The sequence below is a fragment of the Zingiber officinale genome, unplaced genomic scaffold, assembly GCF_018446385.1.
Source record: "Zingiber officinale cultivar Zhangliang unplaced genomic scaffold, Zo_v1.1 ctg222, whole genome shotgun sequence".
Taxonomy (NCBI): Eukaryota; Viridiplantae; Streptophyta; class Magnoliopsida; order Zingiberales; family Zingiberaceae; genus Zingiber; species Zingiber officinale.
This window is the reverse complement of record NW_024589898.1, coordinates 486,909-514,342: the sequence shown is the minus strand read 5'-3', so window position 1 is coordinate 514,342 and position 27,434 is coordinate 486,909. Positions and strand designations below refer to the sequence as shown.

General features: G+C 42.5%; 2 protein-coding genes across 2 annotated transcripts; both read right to left on the bottom strand.

Annotated features, from left to right (window-relative positions):
* Nucleotides 1-1,007: 1,007 nt before the first annotated feature.
* On the bottom strand, nt 1,008-10,534 carry LOC122036835 (NADPH--cytochrome P450 reductase 3-like). Its single transcript, XM_042596254.1, has 11 exons — nt 10,504-10,534; nt 2,782-3,098; nt 2,650-2,709; nt 2,489-2,565; nt 2,349-2,406; nt 2,180-2,263; nt 2,063-2,099; nt 1,659-1,728; nt 1,319-1,510; nt 1,129-1,221; nt 1,008-1,047 (listed from the first exon to the last, which is right to left on the bottom strand). Exons 1-11 carry the CDS (start codon nt 10,532-10,534, stop codon nt 1,008-1,010), a joined length of 1,059 nt encoding a protein of 352 aa, XP_042452188.1.
* A 433-nt stretch (nt 10,535-10,967) lies between these two features.
* LOC122036891 (UDP-glycosyltransferase 89B2-like) lies at nt 10,968-12,511 on the bottom strand. Its single transcript, XM_042596323.1, has one exon. The coding sequence runs from the start codon at nt 12,499-12,501 to the stop codon at nt 11,071-11,073; it is 1,431 nt and encodes a 476-aa protein (XP_042452257.1). The 5' UTR covers nt 12,502-12,511; the 3' UTR covers nt 10,968-11,070.
* Between the last annotated feature and the right edge of the window lie 14,923 nt (nt 12,512-27,434).

The window sequence follows — 27,434 nt, the reverse complement described above, 5'->3', positions numbered from 1 at the left end:
AAAATTCACTACCCCATGAACACCCCATTAAACTGACCTAAACAAACTAAGATAAATACAGTTAAATGAACTAGCTAAACATAGTAGGGTATTTGCATTTAGCAACTACAATTAGGATGCTTGTATGCTAATTACTTTGTGTGAATTCCTACTATATCAACCACAGTAAATTTATCTAATACCATTAAAGAATTTTGTTTGTAAATTTATCTATAATCCCATTGCCAAAAAAATCAACTTCCTCTGCTGCCTGAGACTTGGAAAAAAACTAATGAGATGCTAAACGACACAAAAATTTGGCTACTTGTTAACAAGAGGCGAGCAAAAAAGGAAAAGCAATCCAGTGCAAGAATGCAGAACATATCAACTTTTAGAATATCACAATGATCCATAATGATTAACATACAAATTGAAAAACTTAATCTTAAGCAGTATGAATGTGAAGATGAAAATAAAATGAGAGGACGTAACCACACAATCACTAAAATGGGCTTAATATTATGTGTAATAAACAATGAAAAAAAAAGAATCTGAATTTCACTCAACATGACTGGTTGCTAGACTATCCATGCAAAATTTCCTTAAAGAAAACATAAGTATTTGTGATTAAATGAGTGTCAAGAGGGTAGATGTGTCCACAAAATTATTACTCGTGGAAGGCTGTCCCATGGTAATTCAACAAGCGGTTCACAAATTTAAAAAAAAAGTTCCATGCAATAAGTAAAGTTCAGGAAGGATAAGTTTCACTACTATCGAGCCCCGGGACCAACAGAGTTTAGATGTCTGGTAGAAGTGTTGTATGCAAAATCAAGAACATCATTCTAAAATTTATAATTACAATAGTATCAGATATATGGCCTTTGATTAGGCTAACAGCTGTTCTTTAATAATGACATGTATCAGATTCAGAATTATGTGATTGAACTTTAGAATTAGCTAGCATTTGCACATTAGTGGCCTCAACACATTTTGCATGCATTACAGATTTCCTTCCATAATATATTTTATTATTTACTCAAAACCAAATTCATTGATGGGGGAGCATTGCTAGAAGAAATTTAAAATGATTGTCATTGTAAAGATAAATAAGAAATCATGATTTCAGAATGATATAATTTATACACATACGTAAGGCCAGTGCCATCTATGTCAAACTCCAAATGGATGCAGGACCGGTCCGAAGCTGAAGTATGAAGCTCTCGTCTCACAGCCACATTAGCCCTTGAAGATACAAAAGTTGTGTTAGATATGCTTTTCATGGACTGGAAAATCCTAACCAGTACTGTTTTTAAATTGTCTTTGTAAAGAGCATCTCTACCTGCATGGATGTTGTATGTCATGAATAGCATGGCCATTTGCAAAACTCAAACTTTTGTCCAGATATGGAACTTCTTCAGGCTTGACAAATACAACCCGGTATTCAGGAATGGCAGCTGTATAAGGAGTAGATGCACCTGTCTCATTTTCATCCTGAAGCAACTTATCCAACTCCGGCCAAAGAAGCTCCCTCCTGAAAGTACAGTTGATATTTCATATTCCACAAAGGAGTAATGAGATAGTGATGGGCAAAAGAGAAAAAAGAACAGAAAACTGAAAAATAACTGTAGCCGACATTGGAATTTGGATGGCATGCATAAAAGTTTGCCGATACTACATACCATGCAGAGAAGTCATCCTCAGTACACTGATCATCATCTCCCAACCCCACTTGGACAATGTGCTTGGCGCCTATGCAGAGGAAAAAAAGATAGAAGAATATGCAAGTAAGAATGATGCTTAAATTCATTAAACACATCTACAAACTTGCACATGATTACTACATTACAGTTGTATTTATGAAACTCACAGATAACATGACTACTCAACTGTTTCTTAGTAACTCCTCAGACCATGTTGACTTTACAAGTTTTCAGAGTAACAATTAGTCTACAAAACAAGTTAAATTCTCTAGGAAAATGAAATGCATGAACTTTGAGATTGCAACTGAAGATAGGATTTAAAATCAGCTTAAGGAGCATATGTGACTTAGTCAAATCACAAACTAAATAAATCGAGTATATACCTTGCTCATGAAGCAGTTCATCGACCACCACAGCAACCTTTGCAAGGACACAATACACAAATATATCAGCCAAGCAATTCCCACAAAAAGAATACTGACAATTTCATCATGCCAAACCTTATTAAAATGTTCATATTGCCGATTGCCCAAACCAAACACACCAAATTGAAGATTTTCCAACCAGATTCCTCTCTCTTTCCCCTATAAAAAACTAATAATCAGCAATCGATCAAGGCAAAAGGATTATTGGTAGAATAGATTAACTAAATGTTCATGCTTCCAGAACCTCTGTAAACCATTTGTAGAACCGGGCAGCATTATCAGTAGGCTCACCATCTCCATACCTAAAGAAAACAAAGGGATCAGCTCGAACTTTGAGGAAGCTGATTGTTTATACAAACAAAAAATTCCTGGCTTTCAACTTACGTAGCCAAGAAGAACAAAGCCAAGATCTCCTTTTTCAGGTTCTCCTCGTACTCATCATCCTCAGTAGCATATTCGTCCTATAATTGAGGAAACTAACTACAGATCAGTCAATTAATCAGTAGTATTTCCAATGATCTTAAACAAAAGGAAGATAATCTTACGATATCCATGACTTTAAATATGGCATTAGGGAACCGTGCTTTTGCCTCCTCAGCCAGCGCCTAGAAGGGGGGAAAATCTAAGATCATGGGAGAAAAATTCAAAAAATGAACTACTCGGATAAAAACCCTAACCTTCGCGAACCCCTCAGCCGTCCTGGTCTGCGTCCCGAAGAAGACGGTGACCTTCTTCTTCCCTTGGTCCTCCTCTGTATCCATCTGGGTCTTCACCACTAGCGGCTTCGGCGGCTCGGCGGGCTTCCTTCCGCTCGATCGCCGGACGAAGAAGATTGCCACGCAACCGACAAGCACGACGATGACTATGCTCAGGACGGCGATCAGCAGCCGGTTCTCCACGAACGCATCCCCGGTGCTGGAATCGAGCCCATATCCGTTGGAGAGGGAGGCGACGACGACCGACAAGAGATCAAGGGACGACGCCTTCTCGGAACCTATCTACATCTTGGCGGATCGAGCGGTGAATCAGAAGCACAGATCTCCGATCTCTGTTTCTCTCTGCTTCGAATTGGGAGAATAAAGGAGGTCGAGATTGGGTCGGCGATGGGAGGGGAGGAGAAGATAGAGGCGGAGAAGGTGAGTCGCCCGAAGACAGCTCTCTCTCTCTGCCTCCCGTGGACGGCATCATATAGGGTTAGGTTAGAGGGAAGAGTTGAAATTTTAGCTAAGTATTGGTGGGAAAATTATCATAGACATCAGATTTTAAAAACCGATGTTAAAATCGGTGTCTATTAACGAAAAAACGGATGCTCATAGACATCGCCTAAAAAATCGATGTCTATGAGCGAAAATCTGCGCTCATAGACACCGGTTTTTGGAAAAACCAGTGTAAAATACTCAAAGACATCGGTTTTTGCTTAAAACCGTTGTTGTTCCACTGATGTCTAAGAAGGTTTTTGTTGTAGTGAAAGAATGTTGTACCTATCACAAGCTTTATATATAGATACGATCCTTGCTCGTTTTAGCATGCAAAACTCCAAGAAAGGTTTCTTACCTTTTAGGCATAGAGTAGCCTTATCTAAAGAGATGTCTCCGAAGACATCATAGGAGATAGAGGACATGAAGGCAGTTCCTTATGTTTCGGCTGTAGGAAGCCTTATGTATGCAATGCTATGTACGAGACCTGATATCTGTTTTGCTGTGGGCATGGTTAGCAGATATCAGAGTAACCCTAGACAAGGACATTGGACTACGGTAAAGCATATATTAAAGTACCTGAGAATGACTAGAGACTACATGCTAGTTTACCAGGCAGATGATTTGCTCCCTGTGGGTTACACAGATTTGGACTTCCAATCAGATAGGGACAACAGTAAGTCTACATCAGGTTATGTGTTTACTCTAGGAGGTGGAGCCATTGCATGGAGGAGTGTTAAGTAGAAATGCGTCTCGGACTCAACCATGGAAGCTGAGTATGTGGCAGCTTCTGAGGCAGCCAAAGAAGTTGTGTGGCTCAGAAACTTTCTAATGGACTTAGATGTGATTCCTAGTTTGCCCAAGATCATCACAATTTATTGTGATAATAGCGGTGCAGTTGCAAACTCGAAGGAACCACGAGCCCATAAGGCAATTAAACATATAGAGCGCAAGTACCACCTGATACGAGACATCGTCAAGCGAGGAGAAGTTGTCGTCGCCAAGATTACATCAGCAGATAACCTGGCAGATCCTTTCACTAAGGCCCTTTTGGCGAAAACTTTTGATCGACATGTGGAGGGGATGAGAATCAGATGTATGGCAACAGATATGGCAGCTTAGTCTTTTAGTATAATTGGGAGATTGTTGGAGTGTATACTAAAAGCTTAGCTTTTGTAAACATTTATTTTTAAAATAAAAGAATCACATTGGTCAATATGTGCATTTATTTGTTAAATGTAATTATTCAATTAATTTATATAGTAGATAACATGGAGTGTGGTGTCACACTCAGAAGATCATGTTGTTGGTTCTCTATAAATTATAAACAGTTGCTCACGACTAAGATGGAAAGGAACAAACCATCAGAATAGTCGTAATGTAATTAAGTATTAGTTTATACTGACTAATAAATTACACTGATACACTTTAAGTGTATTGAGTAGGACCATTTAGGTAAATTCTTTTTGTACTGACCTAGTAAAAGAACTAAACCTTAGTTATTATGAAAGTGTGTGCTCTTAATCCTAATATAATAACAAGCACATATATTTAATATTTATTTCTTTGACTTATCGAAGGGTGAGGTTTAGCTCGATAAATCAATATGCCCGATAAGTTGGGAAATAATATTACTTATAGTGTGTGTTGTTGATTATAGAAGGAATCTGTGTCCTAGTTATCTAGGTAGAGAATGTCCCCAAGAGGAGCTCATAAGAATTGTCATGTTAAACCCTGCAGGTGGACTTAGTCCGACATGACAATGAAGTTGAGTGGTACTACTCTTGGAGCTAGATATTAATTAAGTGAGTTGTCAGTAACTTACTTAATTAGTGGGCATTTATAATCTTAAACACAGGAAGACTAACACACTCATGATAAGAAGGAGCCCATAATGTAATTTGGGATTGGTGCGGTAGTGCGATAATAACTCTCTAGTGGAATGAGTTATTATCGATGAACTTGAGTTGTGTGTTCGGGGCAAACATGGGATACTCAAGCTCATCGGAAGGCCAAAACCAATTTCTCCTCTAGGTCCCAGTCATAGTCTCATTATTGCCTCAAGTCCATCCAAATGTAAGGCTCTTCTTGGTGTCCAAGAAGTGGGCCGGTCCAATGCTTGGTGACCAAGCAAGGGTCGGTCACATCCTCTTTATAGGGGTCGGCCCTATTGCTTGGTGACCAAGCATGTAGGGGCCGGCCAAGATTAATTCAAATAAGAGGGGTGTTTTGAATTTTTAAAATCTTCTTTTTGTAGAAAACTATAAGTTTTAAAAGAGAGATTTTAATTTTTAAAACTTTCCTTATTTGAATTTGGCCACATGTTTTAATAGAGAGTTTTAAAAGTTTTAAAACTTTCCTTTTTTAACCATCCTCATGGTTTAAGAAAAAAAAGGGAGATAAGTTTTAAAATTAAAATTTTCTATCATCATGTTAAAAAAGGAAATTTTGTAAGAGAAGTTTTAAATTTTAAAACATGGTTTTAATTTTTAGAACTTTCCTTTTTTAACTCCTACTTTAGGAAAGAGAGCTTGTAAACTTTTATAAGAGATTTTCTTGTAAAATTTTATTAAAAAAATATATTTTCTTTTTCCCTTGATGAGGTGGCCGGCCACCTTGCTTGGTGCCCAAGCAAGTGGCCGGCCATATTAAAATTAATTAAAATCATCACAAAATTAAAATTGGTGATTGATTCAATCAAGAGGAAAGAAAAGGAAAAATAAAAGGGAAAAGGAAAAACTCTTGGATGATTTTATTTTTTGTAAAAAGTTTTTCCTTATTTGCCTTGGGCAAGTAATATAAAAGAAGGGGTGAGGGGGCTTCATGAGACACAACTCTTATTCTTTTGCTTGGAGATGTCTTGGTGGCCGGCCCCTCTCCCTTCTCTTTTCCCTTTTGCTCTCTTCTCCTTGGTGGTGGTGGTGGCCGGATTTTAGAAGAAGAGGAAGAAGCTTTTGGGTGGTGTTCATCTTGGAGGATCGTCGTCCACACGACGTCCAAGGCAAGGCGAGGAATACGACAGAAGATATCGAGGTCATTAGCTTACAAAGAGAAGGTATAACTAGTAATTTTCTTCCGCGTCATACTAGTTATTTTCTTTGTAAGAATTTTAAATACAAGAGGCAATTAGATCTAGTTTTTTGAATAAGTTTTTCGAGTTTGTGTTTCTTCTTTTTCGAATTTGTGATTCGATTGTTCTTTTTGGTTAACCTAGAGTTATTTAAAGAAATTAAATATTAGCTTTCCTTAAAAGGCTTTGACTAAACGGTGGTGGTTGCTCTCATATCCAAGAAGGTCATGTGCCTCGCCATGCAGTCCTGGAAGCCAATTTTGGAAATTAATATTTAATGAAATTAATAACATAGGTGGATTTGAATCAATAGTGGTAAGTTCCGCTTGCGATTCAAATATAAACCATTAAGAACAGATAAGTTAAATTTGGAATCAATGATGTTAAGTTCCGTCTGCGATTCTTAATTTAACTTCTAAAGAACACAATAGGTTATTTAAGGAAAGGTTCGACACTTGTACAAAAAAATTTTATACAGTGGAACCGGTACGGTTTCCTAGTATTAACCAACAGAAGGATCGAAAAGAAGTGATAGAGGAGGGGTGAATATCACTCATTAAACTTTTTCTTTTATCGAAATAAACATATCAAAGTAAAGCAGCGAAAAATAAAAGAAGACTCAAGTGGTTATTTGGTTCGGAGCCTATGTTGACTCATACTCCAAGACTCGCAATCCTTGATCGCACCGTTAGGCAATTGACTATAATTCTTCTTCTTGAAATTTTTAGAAACAAGCAATTCATACAGATGAAAAGATAGTAACACACTTCTATCTTTTAGAAAGTAATAATGCAAGCATAACTAAAATATACTGACAATAGAAATAGATGTTGAAGTTCGTCGACATTTCTCGATGTAGTAGTTTGCACATGAAGTTGAGGTGGTAAATGACAGAAGCACGAGCAAAGTAGATTGGAGAATTTTCACCTTAGTAGTTATCCGTAGGCTTAGATCTCGAGGTCTTTTTATAAGCTAGGTTCGGTCGACCAAAAAGCCCTTCGGACGATTGATTCGTTCGGTCAACCAAACCCTCTATCGGTCGACTGAAATGCTTGCTTCCTTCTTCATAGAGATCTAATCTTCACGCATTTATGAGCAATTAATATTCGGTTGACTGATCCCCTTGATCGGTTGATCGATCAGTGCAGTTTTCCTGTTCGCCAAGATTCTCCATCAATTAGCCTTTAATTGTATTTAATGTTTAGTTGATCGATCCTTGGGTTCAGTCGATCGATCCGACTAACTTCCAACTTTGATTCTGATTGATCTGATTTGTGCAACATTGACTTGGTTCAGTCAACCGATCTGCTAGTTCGGTTGATTGATCAGTCAACTTACCAACTTTACTTTCGAGTTGATCTCTGCTTTGTATCAACCTTATTCGATCTATTGATCCCTGTTTAGTCGACTAATTTGGTCGGTTCCTGTAAAATAGTGTTAAATAAAATATTTCTGTAAAATAAAGTTAGGGCAGTAATATAAGATGCATGAATAGTAAATAACAGTAGAACTATCTTGATCTCAACTTAGAAACCTTCCCAATTTCTTCAATTGGATTAAGGACCTAGGGTTTGTTTCTTTCTGGAACACGACCTCACTTTACTCCTCTTCAGTTGCTTACCTCAACCTACCTGCCAAATATTAGTCCTCCAGACCTATTTGGACTTTGCCGCTTAACATCAGATCGGCTCACCAGAACTTCCTCTTGATCTTCAGTCCTCTAAACCTATCGAGCTTCCTTACCAAGTGTCGAGTCCTCTCGACCTACTTAGGCTTCTGCCTGGCTTCACAATCTGCTAAGAATTTTCCAGTCGAATAAATATCCTACACACTCAGTTAACATGTTAGACCACAATAAGACTTAACTTGAACCTTTGACAACATCAAAACTCAAGTTTAATTTTGGTGCACCCTGCACCAGCACTTATCATATCTCCCCACAAGAAGACATCATGTAGTTGCTCATACAGCTAAACTTCCGAGCCTCTAATAATGAGGTTGAATACAAAGCCTTATTGGTTGGAATAAGCAGCCAAACATGAGGGGGTTGTTAGTCCCGGTGTGACCAACAAGAGGGAGATGAATTGACCTAAAATTATAAATATACTCATTTCGTTCTTTCAACTTAAGTTAGACAAACACTTAATTAATAGAAATAAATTGCATAAAAGAATAAACGAGGCTAATAAATTTACTTGGTTTGCAACCGAAGAGGTTGTTAATTCAAGACGAGGGAAGCATACTATCAAAACTTCTTCTTCGACAAGGTTGGAAGGAGATGTTAGTGCGGGAAGCATCAGACAATCGAACCCGAGTTTTGATAATGACAAAGGGTTCAAAGTTAAGGTTATTCTTCTCACCGGTGGGCGAGAAGAACGTACGTGGTGTTTGAGGGGCGTAAAGCCGAGACGGAAAACTGCTCGAGGAGAAGGCCGGGAATTGGGTTTGGATGAGCCCTATTTCGGTTGGCCGGAATCACTCAAACTCATGAAGCTTCGGAAGTCAAAAGCAAGGAGAAAGCAAGCCAGTATTGGAGGTGCCTCCGCCTTGGAGGCGATTCAATCAAACATTGGAGGCGCCTCAAGCCAGTATTGGAGGCGCCTCCACCTTGGAGGCGCTTCAATCAAACATTGGAGGCACCTCCACATTAGAGGCACCTTCAATCTTGTTTGAGGCGCCTCCGACTGGTCAAAGATGACCGTTTGAGCACGGATAGAGTTTTATCTGCTTGACTTGGTTAGAGGCGCCTTGAACCTTGTCGGAGCCGCCTTGGACCTTCGAGATAGGATTTCCAAGAGCTATTTAAAGGCCCCTGGAGGTAGGAAATATTCATCAATTGTTCAATCAACTCTGTATTCATTCCTAGCAATAGTTCTGAGCTGTTAGAATGTAAAAACCTTCTCCGCCTTCAGTAAAGGAGACTTTTGCTAGTGCGTTTTTCCTCGCTCTGGATTAACAACCTTCTTGGTTGTAATCAGGTTAACTGCTGAGTCTCTGTTTTATTTCTGTTTCTTTATTTCAGTTATTTTATTATTGCTATTGCATTTTTGAGTTGAAAGCACGAGGAGGGTATAATTTTTATTTTTTAGGCAATTCATCCCCCTCTTACCGGCCTTCGCTGCACCAACACATATTTCTCATAAAGTCGAGAGGCAAGTGGGTTCGATAATTAACATATCATATAGTCTATATTGATCCAGTTTCAAATCATGTCACCTATGTTAACTGGATTAAGGGTTTGATCACGTGGATCCGTCCCTACCTCTATATCAGTCAATCTTAAGAGCGTCTCCAATGGGGAATATTTTTCCAAATATGCCCCCCCTCAAACATCTCCCGTTGGAGGGGATATTTTTGGGGTGATTAGAAATTATCAGACACAAATTATGCCTGGTGATTTCTCTTTTGTGGGGCCCATCAAAAGGTGGGCTACCATATTTTTCTTTTATTTATTTTTAAAAATATAATGAATATTTTTGGACCTTTTTAGCGATAAAAAAATCAAACTGAACGTCGGAAAAAAAAAATCAAAATTGAATGTTAATTAACGTTCATTTTTTTAACGTTGAATAACATTCGTTTTCCCCCTATATGTACATTGTCATTTCATCTATTTTTATTAATTCCGCACTCATTGCATACTGAAAATTTAGAAAGAAATGAATAAAACTTTCGGTCATTATTTTAGGGATTTATTTAACTCTTCAAATATAAAAAAAGTTCTCGAATTTGTCCTAATTTTCTCAATCCTCAACTTCCTTAAATGTAAGATAATAAAATGGTCGTGGGACCTATAAATATTTGGTTGGTGAAATATTTAATTATGAAATTAAAAATATTTTAGAATGAATATTTGCTGAGTGAGATCCATAAATATTTGATTGATGGAATATTTATTGTGAGATTTAAAATATTTAACAGTAAATTATTGTGAGATTTAAAATACTTAACACTAAAATATTTAAAGAATGATGTAGGAATAGAAGATCATCGAAGGAATATCCCTAACCGCTTGATGCTCTTAAGGATTTTGTTTTTCCTTGCAGCTTTAACGTACTTCAAACCCAATGGCTATGATTGATAAGCAACTGTAACTTGAGAGGTAAATTTGAAAAATGAACACAAACATCTACATTTAGATTCCATTGGCAAGTTGTCCGCCATTGCACGTGCCTTTGGTGAAGAAAAGACTAGAAAAGAATTGATATCTTTTTCTTAGTGGGAATTGTGATGATGATGCCGATGTAGTGCTTCTTACCCTGGCTGAGGAATTGGGCTTGTATATTTTATATGTGGGTGGGACAAAGTAGGCTCATGTTTTGCTCCTGAACATTATGCACTATGGAGGAAACTTGTGTTAGAGATAATGCTGTTGACACTCTGTAGAATTGGGATTCAGATGGAAGGAAAGTAATGTGTTGCGAGTGGTTCACTCCCATAGCAAAACACACACACACACACACAAATCCATCTTTTAAATAATTGTTTATTAATTATTGTCAGTATGATTTACTCGATCATCAGACTGGTGTGCATGTCATTCTATTGCATGAGTTTTTCCTTAGAGGTTAATTTTCAATCTCGAAGAGGGATGTGCTTTCATCAATTGTTCAGTTGAAGAAGTAGATAAAGTATGCAACAGGACTGAGTAAAACAGCTTGTGAGCTAAATGGAAAGGGTTCTTCAGAAGATTTGTCTTCTCAGACTCTCTGCTCTCCAACTGTTTGATCTATTGCAACCTTCGACAGCTCGTCCACAAGGTCGGCCAAATCTCTGGCCGAGCTGCCGCCTTCCGACACCGCTTCTGCCGCCTTTCTCCCTAACTCCCGCGCCTTCTGCCTCCGCGCCCTCCCCGCTTCGCCCACCGCCTCCGCCACCAGGCGCGCCAGCTCCTCCGGTTCTGGCACGGCTTCCTCGCCGCCCTCGCACGCCCTCACCGCCGTGCCTATCTCCTCCTCCAGCAGCCTCGCGTTGAAGAACTGGTCGGCGGCCATCGGCCACGTCAGCAGCGAGACCCCCGCCGCCACAGCCTCCAGTACCGAGTTCCACCCGCAGTGGCTGATGAACGCCCCCACCGCCGCGTGGTTCAGGATCGCCACCTGTGGCGCCCACCCGGTGAGCACGAGGCCCCGCCCCGCCACTCGCTCCTCGAACCCCATCGGCATCGCCACCGCCCCCCTGGTCGCCCACACGAATCGAGCCCCGCTGCCCTCCAGCCCAGCAGCCAGCGCCTCCGCTTGCGCCGGCGACAGCTTGACCACGCTCCCGAAGGCCACGTATACGACGGATCCCTCCGGGAATCTGCCAAGCCAAGCTGCCAGCCGCTCGTCCAATCCGGCCGAGGTCCCCGGAGGCAGGGCGACGGGTCCCACAGCCCAGACGCGGGCGTGCCCTGGATCACGCCGGAGGTGTTGGAGGTAAGTCCTCTCGAGCTCGGCGAAGGTGTTGAAGACACAGCCCCAGCTGCGGGCGTTGGCGAGGAACATTTCCTTAGCGAACTCCGACAGAGAGTCGCCCTCGACGTACCGGCGGTAGATGGTGGTGAGGTGGCGCCACGGGTAGAGCGGCGAACCAGGTAGATCGGGGAAGAGTATGGGCTCGACGGGATCCTTAGGGTTGTTCCTCTTTGGCATCCGGCGCCAGAGCGAGTGGACAAGAGAGAGGCAGAGCGCGCCGGAGGGGAAGAATACGAGGTGAGGAACGCCGAGCTCGGCGGCGAGGCTGTTGGTCCAGCCGCAGAAGTAGTCGGAGAGGAGTGCGGTGGGGTGATGGTCCTGGCCCCAGCGGAGGAGGGGGAGATGGAGGCCGGCGAAGGCGCGCATAAGGAGGCGAATGTCGGTAGATAGATTTTCGTGAGCGTTCTCGACGCCTGGAAGGATGGCTGGGTCGGAGGGGAAGGGGAGGACGAGGGGGGCGGCGGCGGGGCAGCGGGCGGCGAGGAGAGAGACGTTTTTGGGTGTGACGGCGACTGTGACGATGACAGCGGGGTGGAAGCTTTCTGAGAGGAGGCGGGCGAGGTCTAGAAGAGGCAGCATATGACCCGCCGCCGGGAACGGGACCAACAGGAGATGAACTTGCCGCTCGTCCGCCATCTCTGTCTCTGGTGGACTTCTTGCTGAACTGGCGAGCATTCGACAGAAGGAAATTAGATTAAAATTGATATTTTATTATTAAAAGTAGCTTAAATTCTAATGTTTTTTAACAATATTGGATATCAAAATATTTTCAAAGTTAAAAGATAAGATAAAGTGACTTTTGATATATTTTTTTAATGCAAGATTGTTTTTTTTTTTACAATAATAAAAGTAAAAAAAATGCCTTTTTTAAAAAAATCTAGATAAAATTACTTTTGGTTCCTGACGTTTTTCATGCAGGGGATAAAATATTTATCTTTCTATATATAATTGTGGGACCCACCGGATGATAGTTTGCCATGTAGTATCCGATTCTATATGTTTGGTTGATTCCCATTCAATTTGTTAAAACTTGTTTAAGTTTAAATGATGTGACAGATCAAAATCTATATCACTATAACTGGTCAAAAGTATGGCCGATTTTGCGTAAAAAATTAGGAGAAAGTGCCTTCTTTTGGTGTTATTATACGATTGGTCAAAATAAAGAATAAGTTATGGTTCAATAAATTAATGATGGGATGAAGTTGAGATTATGTAAGAAAAAAGACACTAGATGTTATCGATTCAGTGTATAGCAAAAGGCTCCTTTCGGGATGATATGATAATTAAGATATGAAATATTTTTACGTGAGGTTTTAGTGTTAAAATTTGATGTATTTGAGTATGCATTTTTTATATTTAGTGATTAGTAGTTATTCATGATATATCTTTTCTGTATTAATTTAGAGATGGATTAACGGAGACGTTGGTACGAATAAATCATCTTTTATCATATTATAAATAAAAGTTTAATTATAAGAGTTAAGACTAAAATCATGTTAGGAAATATTTAATGCTAAAACGATGTTAAGAAATATTTAATGTGTTAATTGAAAATATGAAGGTCAAATTTGCAATTGAAATAGATTTGGTCATGAGTGAGTCTTCCGATTTAGTCGATCTAATTCGAACTATAGATGAGTTTAATTCATATATAATGTACCTAGAGTTTTTTAAGTTTACTTATAGTTATAAATAAAGGGGTGACGAAACACATATAAGTTTTAACTTGTTTCAATCTAAAATATAAGAAGACTCTCATTTGTTGATTTTTTTTTTTATTGAACTAGAACTTATAATGATAATCTCTTATGGCATTATCAACTTAAATCAAAATGGGTCTGATTTATTCTAATAAGCTAGATTTAATCAAAATTGGGTCAGATTGGCTAATAAATCAGAATTGATTAAATAGACTTAGGTTTAAACAAGAACAACATAGATAAGACATCCCTGTCCAATTAGATTAGTTCTATCCAGAACAATGGACTAAGTTTAAGGTTAATTTCCTAATCAACTGATCCAGTGTGTCAGTCCATTGGAGCTCCTCAAATAAAGGAAATTAATTTTTCTTATTTGCTTATGGATTTTGTATATTTTTCCATGTATATGTGTGAATTGAAATAAATCAGTTTTATTACTAGTTTGCCAGTTTTGTACTAACATTATTATTTTTCAATTCCAGATGCCACGAATGATATGCACAATGACTCGTCGTGATGTGCAACGGAATGAGCTACGGGAGGAGATTTAGGAGATCGAGTATGCCCCATTTTTAGAGTCAGAGGACATATTGGATGGCTTAATCAGTTATTCTGGAACTTGAATAGGAAGAGTTCTGTATAATTATAGGATCTGAGCTTTGATTCAATCAATGTCAGGGTATCCTAAAGTGGTAACACACTATAGGGGGGCGCTTTGAAGGGCGCATCTCATATGCAGAATTGTGTATGGAGCTACCATGACTATCCAAAGGAGGATCCTAAAAAATCTAAGGAGGATATAGACGAGGATCATGAAGAACTAGAGGAAGATCCTGAAGAACCAGAGGAGGATCTAAATGAAGATCTTAAAGAATCCGAGAAGGATTCTGAAGAAGGTTCAATTTTAGACCAAATGGAAAATTTTGAAGTTGGTATATTTGATATTGCTCTAAATGAGTCCAGGTTAAAAGAAATTGAGTTGACCACTACACTGGTATTTATCCTAGTGAGAATGGTGTTGACCAATCTAGTTTATTAGAGTTCTATTATTGTTACTGTCGTTATGTAAGAATAGTATTAGTCCATTTAATTTATAAGTTATGTAATAATTTCTTTCGTTATATATGAATAGAGTTATTTTATGAAAATTTATGTTATGAGCAAACAAATTTAATTTAATAATTAGTTTATTTCATGATTAATTCATTTATTGGAATATGTGTAACAGAATTGATCAATATTGATTTGATTGGATCATACGAATGATGAGTGGAAACGTAGTTATCACTTAACTTTGTAAACCAACTCAAATTAATATTGAGTCAATCGTCAATTGTATGCATATAAATTACACTAAATTACTAAATAATGTATTATTTATATTAGATTATGACAACTAAAAATATCATAGCCGAACTCAATAAGGGAGAGAAACTTAATGGGGATAACTATAAAATTTGGTACCTCGAGATATAATATATTCTTGAGGAATAAGAAGTTCTAGAAATTGCTCATCAGTTTATGGAAGAACCTGTAGATGGTTCTCTGGTATAGCATAAATATGATCTTGATGCCTATAATGCATGGAAGAAAAAAATACTCTACTGTTAAGGGTATATTGATTGATCCTGTCTGAGAAGCTGGATAAGACGGAGATCCGGAAGAAGAAACCCACTGTTGATGGAGAAGAAAGCCTAGAGAACGCCGATCCGAGAAACCCAAAGCGGATCGGGAAGAATAGGATCACCCAATGCCCTCCTTGCTCAAAGACCCGATGACGAGAGAGAGATCCAATCAAAGAGAAAACCATATCCGGATCTTCCAAGACCTCCTGCGCACAAGAGACCAACCAACACTACCGTCAGTGACCTAAGACCGGGGTGGGAATCCCTGGCTAGGCCCTCCGACGCTCAAGTTAGTGATATCTCTTGGTGTGGAAGAAGGAAGAAGAAAAATGAATAGTAGTTGAGAAATTAGGGTTATGAATGTGCGCAATGATGTGAACTTTCCTAGCCAACGGAGAGGATTCCCCCTTTTATACCACTTCATATAACCTCCGTAGTCATGAAGTGGACCCCGGTTTGTTAGAGTTTGTTATGAGATGACGTAAGCCATGTACTTGCACAGAATAGCTTTTAAGGAATCTTCTTTGTACCCCAGATGTACATTTTTTATCGTCTAGTGCCTGTAGAAAAGTCTAGAAGCATTCTTCCCGCTAAATTAGCAAACCTGTTATACAATCACATACTACCGATATCTTCATTAAGCTATTTATGAATATTCTTAAGATATTTTTTCTCGCCCTGTCTTATAAGCTATATAGAGATATATTTATCGTCCATATTTGCCTACTTTGTTATTATTATGTTACAGACAACCCGATATTATGTTATGATTTATATTGAATAGGATTGAACCTAAGTTATGTCCGGGCTGGTTATTGCTATTGTTCAATATAGATCCTAATCGCACGATAATATACTATAAATTCTATAAAGTCCTGCATCTTTTCATACCCGGGCGATCATATACACTCAACTAATACTAGTCTATGCCTAGATGTGCTAACCCAAACAATCCTGGTTTATCTATTTTAAACGTGTAAACCCGACCGATATTGGCCTATCTTTCTTAAGGTATTATCCCGACCAATATTGACCTACCTTGCTTAAGGTATTATCCCGACCAATATTGACCTACCTTGCTTAAGGTATTATCCTGACCAATATTGGCCTATCTTTATCCCGACCAATATTGGCATATCTTTATCCCGACTAATATTGACCTATCTTTATTAAGGTATTTTCCTGACCAATATTGGCCTATCTTTCTTAAGGTATTATCCCAACCAATATTGGCCTACCTTGCTTAAGGTATTATCCCGACCAATATTGGCTTATCTTTATCCCGACCAATATTGACCTATCTTTATTAAGGTATTATCCCGACCAATATTGGCCTATCTTTATCCCGACCAATATTGGCCTATCTTTCTTAAGGTATTATCCCGACCAATATTGGTCTACCTTGCTTAAGGTATTATCCCGACCAATATTGGCCTATCTTTATCCCGACCAATATTGACCTATCTTTATACCGATCAATATTGACCTATCTTTATCCCGATCATTATTGGTCTATCTTTATTAAGGTATTATCCCGACCAATATTGGTCTATCTTTCTTAAAGTATTATCCCGATCGATACTGGCTTACTCCCCTAGATTCTATTATCTCCTTTATTCTTTTCACCAGGGACCTACTAAACCTAACCCATATCACTAGCCTTCCCTCCAAGTCTAGTCGAAGGAGGTGTCAACCGACTGACTAGACATGAGTTTTTTTTTCTTATTCTTCTCCCATATTTCTTTATTACACTTGGTAAACTGCGCATTTTTTCTAAAACTTCCTTGATTATGATTGGTTTTTCGACGGTAAGAAAATGTTGGAGGCGCACGACGAGGCGTCACCCACCCTTACATGATTCAATTTGTCGCACGACGAGGAGTCACAGTCGTCAAGCTGTTGTTGTAAGTGTTTTTAATTATATGTTATTAACTTCTTATCACTTCCTCTAACCGCATTATTATTTTGTTTAGTTCCTTACCTCAAGTCTTCATTTAGACCAGCTTCTCATTGCTCTGGAAAGGGATAATAGTAAATTAAGGGCCCAAATAGAAGTTTTGAAAGCTATTCTTCCTCCTTCCCACAATGATCTCCCTCAATTACGAGAAAAAAATAGCCTTACAAAAAGGTAGATCCGCTACCTTAGCGGCCCCCTAGTGCCGGCCCCACGGATAAGGAGGGAGGTTCATGCAGGTACACAGGCCATAGGCGCATGGCGGGGTAAATCCCAGGTCGTCAGTTCCTGAGAATCGACCCCTGGCCATTACGCCAGAGATACCATGCGCCCACCGTCTGCGCTACGCCCTGGGGGCTAAAAAAAAAAAATAGCCTTACAGAATCAACAATTGGAAGCTCTGAAGAAAGAACTGTAGCATCAACACCAATTATTAGAAAACAAAGAGCTTGAGAGGAAAACCTTGGAGTTACAAGTGGATCGGTTAAACTCCAGCCTCCAGGTGTAAACTACTTTGAAGGACACATCTATTTCAGATGTTTCTCATAAAAACATTGTCTTAGAGAAAGTAGAGAGGCTTCACAATATTTTTCTTTCCGAGCAGGTTCAAGATTTATCATCAAAAGAATTTGCTCTTCTACAAGAGCAAGAACAAAGAAAGGCTCAGGATGCAGAAATATCCTCACTCCAAAAAGAACTAGAACAACTTAAATTGGAAAGAGACACTTTCAAAGATGAAAATACTAAACTACAAGCCGAATTTTAGAGTTATAAGGAGCATGAGGAAGACCGATGGGAGGACAAGCGTTTAGCCTATCTGAGGTCTTCGAAGTTTAATGATGAATATGTCCGTCGTATAATAGGGACTTTAAATCATTCCGTGATAGGGGTTATTCAACAATTAAGGGAAGGTGGTTATCTATCTTGAGAACCCTCCTCTCTATTCATAAATCGTCGCAGACTTAATCAGGAATTGTCCGAAAACTTGGCAAGAAATTTTGAGTAAGCATGATTATGTATTCATAAAAGACTTGTAATTAAATACTTGCATTTTTGTAAAAATTTGTACTTACCTTCTTTCCTGACCTTTGTTATCTTGCTACTGCTTCCTTTGAGATGTTTGTGAGAATAAGTACTATCTTGTTCAAGAATTCTTTCTTATTTCTCGAAGTTAGGCACTGTTTTGATAAACTCCTCCATTTGTGGTATCTTAATTGATCATATGATTTTGAACAATAAGACTTTCCATAAACTCCTTGTACTTCAATCAGGCATGACTATATATATATATATAAGATTCCATCCGTATTCTAGAAGGGAGTATAATCCCGAGCAACTTTATGTGAAAAATTCCCTAGGATTTATGCACTCCGGTGGGGAGTATAACCTCGAGCGATTTTAGATAAAGAACTCCATATGATTGTAACTTCTGATCGGGTACGTGATCCTGAGCAGTAATATATAAGTAAATCATAAGAATCTCATAAGACTATGAATTCTGACCGGGAGTATAATTTTGAATGATTATATATAAAGAACTCCATATGATCGTAACTTCTGATCAAGTGCTTGATCCCGAGCAGTAATATATAAGGAAATCATAAGAATCTCATAAGACTATGAATTCTGACCGGGAGTATAATTTTGAATGATTATATATAAAGAACTCCATATGATCGTAACTTCTGATCAAGTGCATGATCCCGAGCAGTAATATATAAGGAAATCATAAGAATCTCATAAGACTATGAATTCTGACCGGGAGTATAATTTTGAATGATTATATATAAAGAACTCCATATGATTGTAACTTCTGATCAAGTGCCTGATCCCGAGTAGTAATATATAAGGAAATCATAAGAATCTCATAAGACTATGAATTCTGACCGGGAGTATAATTTTGAAAGAATTCCCACTAAATTTTGAATCCTGGTCAGAAGTGTAATTCTGAGTGACAAAGAAATCCAGATGCCTTTGAATTTCGATCAAGCGTGTGATCCCGAGTGGTTCGGGTCCACAAATTATTGTGCTGTATCAATCTCGCATGATTTTACTCATAATAGTTTAAAGTCTCTAGTTCCTCCCATGAGGACTCGTCCAAATTACTTCATGAGATTTCCCGATCGGCTATGCTTTTATAATAGTTTAAAGTCTCCGGTTCCTCCCATGAAGACCCGTCCGAGTTACTTCATGAGATTTCCTGATCGACTAAGCTTTTATGATAGTTTAAAGTCTCCGGTTCCTCCCATGAAGACCCGTCCGAGTTACTTCATGATATTTCCCAATCAACTAAGCTTTTATGATAGTTTAAAGTCTCTGGTTCCCCCCATGAAGACCCGTCCGAGTTACTTCATGAGATTTCTCGATCGACTATGCTTTTATGACAGTTTAAAGTCTCCGGTTCCTCCCATGAAGACCCGTCCGAGTTACTTCATGAGATTTCCCAATCTGTAAAATATCGGAAAATAGAGGAAATAACAAGGGAAATTTTTCAAAATTTTTGAAAATTTTTCGGGAATTTTTCGGAGCTCGTACGGAAGAGTTGACGGGGATAAAAAAATGGGGCCCGGAAAAGCCTGTTTAGGCTACCCATTTAAGTGAGGAAAAGTTTGCTTTTTCTTTTATTTCTTTTCTTTTCCTCCGGTTTCTCTTTGTCGTCGTTTCCCTCTTCCCCTGCCGAAGCTCTTGCGCACTCGACGCCCTCCTCCGAAAACCCTAACCGCCGGCCACGGCAGTTTTCTTCCTTCCATCCACTTCTTCTTCTTCTCCTCTGCCCTATGCCAAACCCAATTCTTCTTCCCGAGCCCTCACATTTCCACCCGACTCCTCTCCGCCCGAAACCAGGCCGCCCGACCTCGCGCGCACGCCCTCACCCCTCTGCCGCCGGCGACGAGAGCCCCGATTCCTCTCATCTGGCCGACGCGGCGTCGACCCTCGATCCGTCGGCATCCGAGCCCTAGAGTCGCTGTCTTCGCCACAGCTTTGTCGCCGCTGTGCCCTAGCTTGAAGCCGACGGTCACGGTCCTCACTCTCTCCGGCGGCCACTGCTTTGCACTCCTCAGCCCTAGTGCCGGTCACCGTGTTGTTCCTCTGTGCTGTGCCCTAGCTAGCTTCACTGTGCCGCCTCACCTCTGCTTCTGCCGGTTTTCCTATTATTATCCGATCATCTTCCCTGGCTGACGGCGAGAGCACGAAGTCGTCTAGCAGTGATCTTGGAGGTAGAAGATCTGTTTGATTTCCAGTCATCTTCTTATTTGATTCTTTCCTTGATTTGATTGATTCCAGTGGGTTGTGATGCTCGGTGGAGTTAGAAATTTAGGTGTTGTGGGCTGTTCCTGGTTCCGGCAGCCACTCCTTCTAGCTACTCTCTTTGATTTCAGTAGCAAGAACAACTGAGAGGTTGAGGTAAGATGAGTAGATTTTGTTCTTGAATCTGGTTATTGTTGGTTTTGGATATTCTGTTCTTGATCCGAACAGTGTAGTTTATTCCTAGCTATGAGTTGGATTCTGGGTTAGGTTTATGTGATTGTTGATTAGGGTATTGCCCTAATTTAGGGTAAGAGATTTTTATTTAGCTATTTATAGGAGTGTAGCTAAATAAAATATTTATTTATTGGTGACTAAGGATTTTGACGCGAGACGAGCATCTCGACGTCCGAGTTGAACCGGATTGATCTTTTCGATTTGTAGGCGGGTACTTTGACTTATATCTTTTGATATGCATAATAATGTGTTTAACATATAGCAATGATTGTGTTATCCATTTGTTTCGGTTGGTCACTACATGATCTGTTACATGTTTGCTTGTTTACTTATTATGCACTGCATATTATTATTTACCTGATCATACATGCTTTAGGTAGTGACCCAACCATATGATACATTATGTTCAGGACCTAGGGTTTATTTGATACCCTATCTGTTTGTGTACCTTCCATTTGATTCATTATCTTATGGTACACATTTCATATTTATGTATGGAGCATGCTATGCTATTCGTGATATTGCCATGTTTAGTGTTGATCCGGCGGTAAAAATCCGGAACCCCATAAAAAGGAGTCAACGCTGAGGGGAGGTCAAAGGGTCCAGTGGTTCGCCGGAAAAGGACGAGCCGACCGGACTCGGAAGAAAGGGAAATCTGATAGTAAAAGGCACCTTGGTAGGGACCAGGGTTCCGATGCTCAAATGAAGCAGTGCATAATGACCGAGCGGAAGGATGTGCCGCCCGGCCGTCGCAAAGAATTAAGGCCGTCCGGACGACGTTCTTCGCCCGCCCGGCAGGCCGGGCGTCCCGGTCAGACGGTGGGTAAAAGACGGGGACATCTTCTGACAGCCGTCAAGTCGTATGGCTATGCCGTACTTCTAGTCTGACAACGGGGGGTCCTGCTGTCCCATCGAAGAACATGCTCGGACTGTAGCAGTATGGTGTCAGGTAAGCTCTCTGATAAGTGCATACCGGGGTATGGGTTGCTGACACATATGCACCTCGGTGGGCGTGCATTAGTTCCTTCTCCGTCCTATATAAAGAGGCTATTGCTTCGCCAAAGGTACGTATGATACAAGCTTGGCAGCCCCTTTTTCCACCACTTACCTGACTTGAGCGTCGGAGGGTCGTCGCCGGGAACCCCTTCCCGGCTAGACTCTTGTGCAGGATCGCCGGAGCTTCGCTCGACCAGCCGGAGATTCACTTCATCGACTAGGAGCGTGCCACGTGCCCAGCGTCCTTTGGTTCAACGATTCGGACAGGATCAAATTGGCGCCGTCTGTGGGAACGCACCTGCATCCGAACAAGAACGATGGACGAGGCTGGACGACAACACACGGTGGCGCTTTCGACGGAAGAACTCGAAGCTCTAGTCGAGATAAGGGCCGCCAAACTTGTGGAACAAAAATAGAAAGCAGCGGCCGAACGGCCGGAGCAACAAGCAACATCTGCGTCGGGCGGAAGCACCTCCGACCACCGTCGCATTCCACCGGCCTTATTTCGCACCCAGAGCCGCGCCATTTCGGAGATAGAGGCTCTTCTTCAGACGAAATGCCAAGGTAGGATGACAGAAAAGGGAAAGCTCCCCGGGCGGACTCATCTCCCGAGCGGATCAATCGCCAATTCTCAGAGGCTATTCTACGAGACCCTCTACCCAAGCACTACGTGCCTCCGACGATCGGCGAGTACAACGGAACAACGGACCCGGATGATCATCTGGGTAAGTTTGATTAGCTACACTCCATCAATATACAGATGGAGTAAAGTGCCGCTTTTCCTTACAACTCTCTGGGATCGGCTCAGCGGTGGTTTCGGGGCCGGACGGATCCATCGCTAGCTTTAAGGACTTCGAGCGGCCTTCCTCCACCACTTCGCTAGCAGTCGGTGGCGTTATCGGAAGACAAGTGTCACCTATACAAAAGCCGCCCTGGAACTTCGACCACATGTTAAAAAAGGTCAACGAGTACATCAATGTGGAAGAAGACCAGGCGGCCAGAAGAAAGGATACACCGATCGAGCATCCTATGCCGACCGAGCGTCGACCTAGCAGCCATCTGCCGCCCAAGGGGCTGAGAGTTGAAGGGGCACGACTAAACCAAGAAGCTAGGGTGCACGTTGTACAGCATGTGGCGTCCGACCGACCCAAGGCGCCGAAGGGAAAGATATGGACGCCTATATTTTGCTCGTTTCACCAGTCGACAATGCACAACACGAGGGACTATCGAGGACTGACATCGATCGCCAACCGACCGACCCCCAGGGGATATCGCCGTGGCTCTCCATCTCCTGATCGAAGGGATCGCCGCCGCTAGACTGAGTGACGAGAAGAGAGAATAGAACTCGAGTGACATCATCATCAGCGGAGGGAGGAAACCGATCCCTCCAGGATCTTGTCTGAGAGGAATAGACTGTCCACCCTGGAAGAGGAAAATAGAAACAACGCTTCCCGTGGAGAGATAGACATGATTGCCGAAGGGCCGACCGACAGAGATTCCAATCGGGCCCGGAAGGCATACGTTCGGTGGTTAGAGATCCATGCCATCGGATGTTGTAGGAAGAAGGACGAGGGACCCCAAATTAGTTTTGGCCCCAGCGATTTGGAAGGGATCGAAATCCCTCACGATGATGCTTTGATCATCCGAGCTGTGATCGCCATTTCCACCTTTCACTAAACCTTCGTCGACACAGGGAGTTCGGTGAACATCATCTTTAAGAAGGCGTTTGATCAACTACAGATCGATCGCAATGAACTGCTGCCCATGGCGACCCACTCTACGGATTCACAGGCAATGAAGTCTTGTCGATCGGCCAAACAAGACTGGCCATCTTATTGGAAGAAGAGCTGTTGAGGAGGACTCGAACCACCAACTTCATAGTTGTGGACGCACCATCGGCTTACAACGTCATTTTGGGCCGACCGACCCTTAACGCGTTTCATGCGATAGTATCCACTTACTGCCAGAAGATAAAGTTCCCGGTGGAGGACAAAAGTGGGAGAAGTACGAGGAGATAGCAGCTCAAGGCGAAGGCAGAAGCCGCTCGGAAGGCGCCACGAATCGAGGTGAATGCCATCACTGAAAAGCCTCCCACTCTGATATATGAAGAAAAGGAAGAGGTCCAGATCCACCCGAGCTGGTCGGAAGCCACGACCTTCATTGCCGCTGACCTAGAGGAGGAGAAGAAGGAAGAGCTGATCGCCTGCCTCAAATAGAATCAAGATGTGTTCGCCTGGTCGACACATAAGCTGCTTGGCATCTCCTCGAGCGTGGCTCAGCCCGAACTTCACATCCGATCGGACGCTCGGCCTGTCAAATAGAGGAAAAGGGATTTCAGTGCCGAGCAGAACGCCATCATCCGGGCGGAAGTAGAAAAACTTCTGGAGGCCGGCCACATACGCGAAGTGCAGTTCCCGAGCTGGCTGGCTAACGTAGTATTAGTCTCCAAGCCGGGCGGCAAGTGGAGAGTCTGCATCGACTTTCGGGACTTAAACAAAGCATGCCCCAAAGATTTTTATCCCCTGCCCAGGATAGATCAGTTGGTGGACTCTACGGCCGGCTGCGAATTAATTTGCATGCTTGACGCCTATCAAGGATATCATCAAGTGCCGCTCGCCCGGGAAGATCAAGAAAAAGTAAGCTTCGTAACGGCCGACGGCACATATTGCTATAATGTGATGCCGTTCGGATTGAAGAATGCCGGGGCCACCTATCAACGCTTGATGAACAAAGTGTTCAAGGAGCAGATTGGGCGTAATCTGGAAGTCTATGTGGACGACATTCTTATCAAATCCGTCCGAGCGGCCGATCTTTTCAAGGACATGGAAGAAACCTTCCGAACGCTGCGCAAATATGGAGTCAAGCTAAATCCCCAGAAGTGCCTGTTCGGAGCAAAAGGAGGGCGTTTCTTGGGGTACATAGTGACCGAACGGGGAATCGAAGCAAATCCTAGCAAGGTGAAAGCTCTGCAAGACATGCCGCCCCCAAGAAATACAAGAGAAGTGCAGAGGTTGACCGGTCGGATAACTGCTTTGTCGATTCATCTCAAACCGACCAGGAGCCTTCCATTCTTCAAGATCCTGCATAAGGCTACTAAGTTCGAGACGAAGAATGTGACCGAGCGTTCGGAGAATTGAAGACATATCTTAATTCTCTGCGGTGCTAGCTAAGCCGATCGGGGTGAGTCACTTTATATTTATTTGTCATCCATTGAGCATGTTGTAGGCTCGGCACTTGTGAGGGCAAGCGGTGAAGAGCGGTGTATTTTCTAAGCCACATTTTAAAGATGCTGAATCTCATTACACCGGCTCGAGTTGGCCTTTGCAGCGCTTTTCACGGCGCCGCCGTTGTTCTTGGCTCACACCATCATTGTCCGGACGAGCAGTCCACTCGGAAGAGTATTGTTGAATCGAGGAGCGTCCGGACGGCTTATCAAGTGGACGACGAATTAAGTGAATTTGACATCCAATATCAGCCCGCTCGGCGATCAAAGCCCAATCCTTGGCTGATTTTGTGACCAAAGTGCAAAGGAGGCGGAAGCTATGTGGAGAATATATGTGGATGGATCCTCCACTCGGCTGGAAGTGGGATCGGAATCTTACTACTCTCACCTCAGGAAGAAAAGATGCACCTATCCGTCCGGCTAGATTACAAAGCTACTAACAATGAAGCGGTATGAGGCCCTTATAGCCGGATTGCGCACGGCATGTGGGAGCCGGTCGGGTGACACTTTATTCGGATTCACAGTTGGCCGCTCAGCAACTTTCCGACACCTTTGAAATCAACTGCGTTCGGCTTAAACTCTACGCTGAGGCCTTTGAAAAACTCAAAGCTACTTTCCGAGAGGTGCTTATCCAGAAGATTCCCCGAACGGAGAACCAGGCGGCCGATGAGTTAGCCAAACTCGCAAGCTCAATAACGCCGGTCGCCATTCAGCAACCAATTGAAAAAATACTGCTGGTGGCGCATGTCGACCGGATGCAAGGCCTCGCGTTTCCAAGTGACTAGAGGACGCCTATTATAGAATTCCTCCGTTCGGGCACCACACCATCCGATGAATATGCAGCCCGGCTCCTCAAAAGAAGAGCCGGTCGGTTTACACTCATCGGAGATCAGCTCTACTTTCTCGCGCTTTGTGAAATGTGTAGCTCGGAGGACTCAGCACATCCTCCGAAGTACATCAAGGATCATGCGGGGGTCATCCGGCGGCGCTCATTGGCCAAGAAGATCCTCTTGGCCGGATACTTTTACCAACTCTGCATGAGGACGTTGCTACCGCCGTGCGGAAGTATCACAACTTCTCCCATCGGCCAGAGGAGATGAAGGCATCAATCGTCTCATGTCCGTTCGATCAATGGGGAATGGATATTGTGGGTCCATTTCCGATGGCGGCCGGGCAGAGGAAATTCTTACTAGTGGCGGTAGACTATTTCTCCAAGTGGGTGGAGGCCGAGCCGCTGGCAAAGATCACTGAACAAATGGTTAAAAAATTCATCTGGCAACACATCATTTGTCGGTTCGGCATCCCTCGCCGACTAGTGTCCGACAACGGGCGGCAGTTCACAGGGAAGATGTTAGAGGATTGGTGCAAAAGCTACGGCATTGAGCAACATTTCACGTCCGTGGCCTATCCTCAGAGCAACGGTCAAGCTGAAGTCGCCAACCGGGAAATTCTTCGTATTCTGCGCGCTCGGCTCGACCATTTGGGAGGGAGTTGGCCGGATGAAGTACCGAGCGTCTTGTGGGCCATCCGAACGACGCCAAAAGAAGGGACAGGAGTCACACCGTTCCATTTGGTATACGGAGGTGAGGCCGTCATTCCGGTTGAAGTCGGCGTCGAGTCCGCCCGGATCCAGAGCTACGATGATGACAACGCCGAAAGGAGGAACATGGAGCTGGATTTGGTAGAAGAGGAGAGGGCAAAGGCGTCCGTTCGGCTGATGGCATACCGTCAGCGGATGAAGCAAAACTACAACCGGCGCGTCATTCCCAGATCATTCCAGGTCGGCGATCTTGTCTGGAAGAAAGTCAAGCCGGTCGGCGACGTCGGCAAGCTTGAAGCTCCGTGGGCAGGTCCCTTCAAAATCATCGAAAAGCTCCGCTCGGGCGCGTATTATTTGGAAGACGAGGACGGTCGGCAGCTAGATAGACCGTGGAGCGCGAACCATCTCCAGCCTTACCGGGCGGGGTGAAAGGTGTATCACTGTAAATCACCCTGTGTACTTCTTTTTTTTCGACTGAATACTGGAAATGCGGAAATGAAGAATCAAGAGAACAGATATAAGGCATTGTCAACAAGAATCGAAGGCCCCGTCCCGTTCGGACGGAGGTAAATTATCCGAGCCAAAATGCTCGACGAAGCAGACCCTGAGCCGTTCGGCCAGGAGTACGTTCTCCACGCTGGGTGAGAGGGGCATATGGATTATCCGAGTCGTGCGCCCGAATAGCGAAGGCCCCTTGAACCGATCAGCCGGGAGGGGCATGCATTTAGATGCGCAAGCAAAATGAACCGTGTCGTTCAGCCGGGCATAAAACCTGTTCAAGCACGAGATAAGTTGTGAAGGCCAAGGTCGCTCGACCTGGTAAGGAGTTAGGCTGGAAGCCCGTCTAGCCCAGACGTTAAACCGTAGAGCCGCGCCAACCGGCTATAAATATCCGTGCCGTCGAGCTCCGATGTTAAATATCGAGAGACGAGCCGGCGTCTATAAATAATCCGAGCGGATGAATCGACGAGCCCCGTCGTTAAAGATCGAGAGCCGCGCCGACCGGCTATAAATATCCGCGCCGTCGAGCTCCGACGTTAAATATCGAGACGAGGCGTCTATAAATAATCCGGCGGGACGAATCGTG